This window comes from Nelumbo lutea, chromosome 7, assembly GCF_056320005.1.
Source record: "Nelumbo lutea isolate HS-2025 chromosome 7, American lotus-T2T, whole genome shotgun sequence".
Classification (NCBI taxonomy): Eukaryota; Viridiplantae; Streptophyta; class Magnoliopsida; order Proteales; family Nelumbonaceae; genus Nelumbo; species Nelumbo lutea.
In genome coordinates, this window is record NC_142690.1 from 32,762,666 (window position 1) to 32,768,503 (window position 5,838).

General features: G+C 35.7%; 1 protein-coding gene and 1 non-coding gene across 2 annotated transcripts; both read right to left on the reverse strand.

The window, feature by feature from the left end:
* Positions 1-834: 834 nt before the first annotated feature.
* LOC148846014 (large ribosomal subunit protein uL22y-like) lies at positions 835-3,476 on the reverse strand. The gene is made up of 7 exons (XM_088956153.1): positions 3,350-3,476; positions 3,210-3,246; positions 2,895-2,935; positions 1,631-1,861; positions 1,424-1,526; positions 1,258-1,325; positions 835-1,065 (listed from the first exon to the last, which is right to left on the reverse strand). Exons 1-7 carry the CDS (start codon positions 3,467-3,469, stop codon positions 997-999), a joined length of 669 nt encoding a protein of 222 aa, XP_088812279.1. The 5' UTR covers positions 3,470-3,476; the 3' UTR covers positions 835-996.
* On the reverse strand, positions 2,187-2,317 carry LOC148846015 (small nucleolar RNA snoR74). Its single transcript, XR_016102751.1, has one exon. It is a non-coding gene; the product is annotated as a small nucleolar RNA snoR74 (small nucleolar RNA).
* Positions 3,477-5,838: the final 2,362 nt, after the last annotated feature.

Consider the following 5,838-nt stretch of genomic DNA (forward strand, 5'->3'; position numbering starts at 1 on the left):
AAAGAGACAAGTTGAATGTGGATTGGTTGAAGTCATCCGATATGATATGAAAATGATACTTTTCCCATACCATAGATTTTCCCCTTAAAATAAAAGACTACCATTTTCATGATCCATAGCACCATGTGTGGGCCCTTTATGGCATGTTTATAAATGATATCAAAGAATGGTAATTAATCAGATGCTTGTTTATCAAAATGGAAACACAGAAGTTTCTTCCTGCATCTAAAAGCAACTAGGCAGGAGGCTCAAAGACAGTTTACCAAGAAAAGGGGGAAAAAAAGAGGTTTAACTTAAAAGGCCGTCACAGAAACTTTTCAAAAGTTACTGCAAGTAATTTAGAATTTCATGGCACTTGACAAGTTTTAATTAAATTACAGTCCATCTACAAAAGAATTCACTTTGTTGCTGAATAGTTTTGAGGGAATCATCTGGATTTGCTGAATCCATGGCCTCCACGGAAACCATAACTCCGGTCCATTCAGTAGGGGCGTGACCCTTATCAAAAAGAATGGGATCATGGGATATTTTCTAATCACAGTTCCAAGGCTCTAAGCGAGGTATTTTGACAAATGATGCAACCTTGACACTGTTTCTACTATCCAGTGTAATGGTAAAACTGCTGGCTGCCATCCCAGCTTCAACTTCAAATATTTTGCTTGTCTAGTAGACTATAACTGAATTCGAGTAGTTTACTAGACCACATGATGATTGTTTTGTCGAATTAATCCATCAAAAGGCATCTTCTGAAGATAATTTGAGGAATTACGTGTGCAGACTGCAGATTTTTCCACTGCTAATTTAATAACTATAAAAAAAATTCCACCCAAAAAGTAAACCAAATAGAACACTGATGAAATATAAATCAGAAAAGCGATTGGTTTCAACAGACACCAACAGTACTAAAAAACAAAACATTTTTAAGAAACTAAAGTCTGGGAAAGAGGACAATGAAACGATTAAGAACTACTAGGAACCATCCCCCGGACAAAACACTCAAGAAGAAGCACCACTTCTTAGAGCTTGAGCCTTCTTAGTTTTTCTTGGAGCCAACTGAGTCTCAGGCTGCAAAAGCAAAATGATCCAACATAAGAAAAAAAAAACTAAATACAAAGTGTTGTTTTGCTACAGAAAAGCAAAATTACTTCTGAGTCGGTTAATCTATTCACAATCACACAACACAAACCGTCATTTCCATGCCCTAGTTCTTCAGTTTATCCCATAAATATATTTAAATGATAAAATGATACTGATTACCTCCTTCTTCACTGTTTCTTCCTTTTCAGACAAAATCAACTCAATGTGGCAAGGAGAAGACATATAGGCTGTGAAAAAAATAATTAATCACATTTAAGAGCCAGAAGCCAAAACCATAAAAAATAATGTAATATTTTAAAACAAAATTAAAAAAAAAAAAACTCACGATTAATTCTCCCATGAGCACGGTATGTTCGGCGTCTCTGCTTCTGGGCCTGGTTTACCTGGATGTGTGAAATATACAGCGAATCCACATCCAAACCTTTCACCTGGAAAAAAAAATAATGGTATTAAGTATGCTTTAGCATGTATATAGTTTAACTGCAAAAAAATAGAAAAAAGAAAATCAATAACTATCTAGAATCAAGCATACATCAGCATTACTCTCAGCATTCTTAAGCAAATCTAGAATGAATTTGGCAGACTTAACAGGCCAGCGTCCCTGCCCATTTGGATGGTGGTTTTTAGCTTGAGCTGTTCGACCAACACCACCACAGAAGCGTTGGAATGGAATGGCTTGCTTGTGGGCCAACACATCCTCCAAATACCTCTTAGCCTTGGCCAGAGGCAACTTTCTAATTGCATGTGCTGTCTCCCGGGTGTTCTGAGAAAATAAGTATAGGGCATGAGTTCTGTATTTCCAAAACATCCAAGTAAGAAAAAAAAAAAAAACAGTAAATGCACAAAGTATGCAATGTACTAATTATACCTTCTTGTACAGTTAAGACAGTTAAGATCCAGTAATTTGAATAATGAACTCAACACATCTTAAGAAAAAATAGAACAATTCTTAATCTTTTTCATATATTAAAAAAAAAATCATTACAATTTTCTACATTGCCTTCCTCAAAGGAGAATGTTAAGCAAATAAGTATGATAATTAATTGGCACACTAGTTGAACCCCAAATAAAGCATCAAATTGTGTTTATAATGTAACATCATTTACTGAACCTTCTGTCATCAAAACCACTTACAGAGGTTCACCCAATAACAATGTAAACAATTTCCCTGAAGTTTACGAGAGACCTGTTCACATGAGCAACAGGACCCTGCTTTTCATCAGGTGTGGAAACCAATCAAAAGAACCAATGCAAGTTTCAGCATTGCCTCGTTCTAAGAAGAAAGTAACCAAACAAGTATGACAAGTTAATTGGCATGCTAGTTGAACCCCAAATAGAAATACAGACTCACAATTCATCAGCAGAGCTAACTAACTCATAAATCCATGTTCCTAGCATAACAAATGTTCATATATAAAAGTTTCAGTCCTTGATCAAATGGTTATAATCGTCCCATTTCATCATTCAAACTTTTGGACTCTATTAACAAAAAGTGTATCTAGTTCATTTTCTACGCAGTACAGCAGATCGGATCATCACCAGGGCAAAGGATCTTGAATCATGCTAGTCCATTAAACCTTATAAGCAAACAAAAAATTAATAGCAATAACAAGTTTTCTCTACAACCCCAAGTACTAAGCCATGAGCCAAATTTCTTTTCCATTTTCACAAATAACAATGATGATACAGTGTTGAGAACAAAAGTACAAAACCATAATGAAAAAAAAAACGCATTACAATTCGAATCAGCAATTCAACGAAAGCAGAGAGGTAAGAACAACTTCAGATCAACGCACCTTGAAATGAACTCTTAGATCCGAGCCCCTGGCCTTGCAGGCTGCAAAATGAACGCCAGGAAACAAATCAGAGCACGCGAAGCGAAAATAAATCAAAAACACTGTTCGGAGAAAAGCACATAAGAGCAATACATCCAGTGAAATATAGTGTACTGGTAGCAAGAAAGGCGCCAAAAAATACCTCAGAAAAAAAAAAAAAGGTTTTTCAGGAGCAACGCAAGGCGACACTGAGAAACCCTAGAATGTTTATGGCACATCCGAACAGTAATTGAAAAGTAACTAAGAATTAGAGAATGACAGCTCTAAAATGCTTACACTTGGTTGGATTGTCCGGCTCCCTGGAATACTTCACCTGAAAGATGGAGAGAAAATATTGGAAACTTTACAGAATAGACGAGGAATCAAAAAGGTAAGACAAAGAAGATAGATGAAATAACTCATAAACCGACACCGACCATGACTGCTCTGCTACAATCTGCAGCCCAGAGGGGTTCGTCCTTCTCCTTCCTCAGAGAGCGGGAGCAATGCGGCGGCTCTACCTCTAGGGGTGTCCACGGTTCGGTTAACCGAACCATGGCCCCTTTTTGTAAATCGAACCGGTAGTTCCGGTTTTTTTATTTTGCCAAACCGAAACCGAACCCGTACAACCGGTTAACCGATCCGCCGGTTTCGGTTTTTGACCGGTTCGATTCTTCGGTTTTTCGGTTTTTTATATTTATAATATATATTATATAAACATATATATAATATTATATTATAAATAATAAATGATATATAATATATTATAAATATTTTAAAAATATATAATATATTTGTAAATAGATCATTATAAATATAATATAAGTATATATTTATATTTAATGAATATATACATTTATATAAAATACATAGAAAATATGTGACATATATTAAAAGTATTTATAAAATATACATATAAATATATATACTGGTCAATTCGGTTAACAGTCGATTTTTTTATAGGTTAATCGAAAGCCGAACCGGTCCTTCTGTTCTTCAAAAATTCCGAACTGAAATTGAACCAACCGATTCGGTTAATCGCATTTTGCGATTCTGTTTTCTCAGTTCGGTTCGATTTTTCAGTTTTTCATGGACACCCCTACCTCTTAGGGCTGAGCAAAAAATCCAAAAAATTGATTAACCGAACCGGTCAGTTCGCTTTCAGTAAACCAATATAGAAAACCGGTGATTAACCGAACCGACCGATATACATATATTTCTATACATATATATATATATATATATATATATATATATATATATATATATATATATATATATATAAAAGACCCCCTGTACTATGGGGTCAGTGACAAAACCCCCTATAGTTTAATTTGCAAGAAAGACCCCCTGTACTTTACTTTGTGACAAATACCCCCTTAACTGGCAAGTCAGATGACGAAAGATGTTAAATTACCAAAATACCCCACTAAACTTTTTCTATTTTCTTAATTTTACCATTTTTTCTTAAAACCTAATTACCCAAAACACATTTGATTGTCACCAGAAAAGGAACAAAAAAAATCTAACTTTAAGACCGTTGATATCATAACACATCTCTAAATTCTGATTTTCTTCATTTGGGTGCTTTCTGTATTGAGAGAGAGTTTCTTGTGTCAGCAAATATGCCATACAAGTGAACGACTCTTCTTGCGGAGGTAGTTCAACATAGGGTTGTCGTCATCTAATACCATTGATTCCTTTGATCCAAAATGCAGATGCAGTCACTTCTATCGACAAGAAGATCAAATCGGGTATCTTTCCAGCTGCCTAGTTCTCTCTAGTATCACGAATAGAACATTTCTCACGCAACCCACCGTATTTGATCAAAGAGCAATTCTGCAATAGTGAGATGTCTCACGACATTTTGATCAAATGAAGCGGAGAAGAGGGGTTGAAGCATTTGGTGCTATCAATTTATATTGATAAGAAGAAGGTCATTCGAGTGAAGAGGTGCAATGGAATTTCAGGGAAACCAGACCATTTTTGTTGTAATGGAATGTCAGCAAGGAAAGTTCCTCTTCTTGCCACTTTGGACAAATTGATCCAAGATATAAACTCAATGTGCATGTGTGTTTCTTAAGCATAATTCTAAGTTGAGATTATGCGTGTGGCTTCGTAGTAGGGAATACTGAATTCTAACTTTTTTTTGTTGCAGAATTTGGAGCGCGTGATTATTTTTTATGTCGTCAAAGGCATTAGTGCAGAGTCACTTCTTGGATCCTACGTGTTGTCCTCTTTTAGATTCTCAGTACGTTTATGAACCAGGTTCCTAATGGTTCTTGCTTTACGTTTTACGGTTTTAGTGTGGTGATGGGTATCTATGGCGGTTTGGTCGAAGATATCTTTCTCACCATTCAAATAATTTAGAAAAAAGTAATTTGGGGATTTAAAAAATAAAATAGTTAAATAAAAATATTTTTTTAAAGATAACTGACGGAACACTAACGGAAGGGGGTCTTTGTCTAACAACTAAAGTTTAAGGGGTCTTTGTCACAAACACCATAGTACAGGGGTGTCTTTGTAATTTACCTATTTTTTTATTATACATTTATATATATTTTATAATATATTGTAAAAATTAAAAAACTGAAAAATTGATAAACCGAACCCATGGTTAACCAAACCGGTCAACCGATTAATTGACTGGCTTCGATTACCAATTTTCTAAAAACCAGTAGTACCGGTTCAGTTAAAAAAACGAACCATGAGCACCCCTACCTCTAGTGAAAAACACCCACTTTTGTGAGATGGGACAAGGTTAGGCCCAACCCAGAAAGATGAAACCTGGGCCTGGACATGCAATCAAGTCCCACCTTGCAAGCCCAAGCCCAACTCAAACAAAGGAAACAGGGTTTGAAAGTTCACACTAGTGAAACCGAGGCCCCGCCCCACCTCAAACGGGATGGGTTTTGCTCTTAAGTGG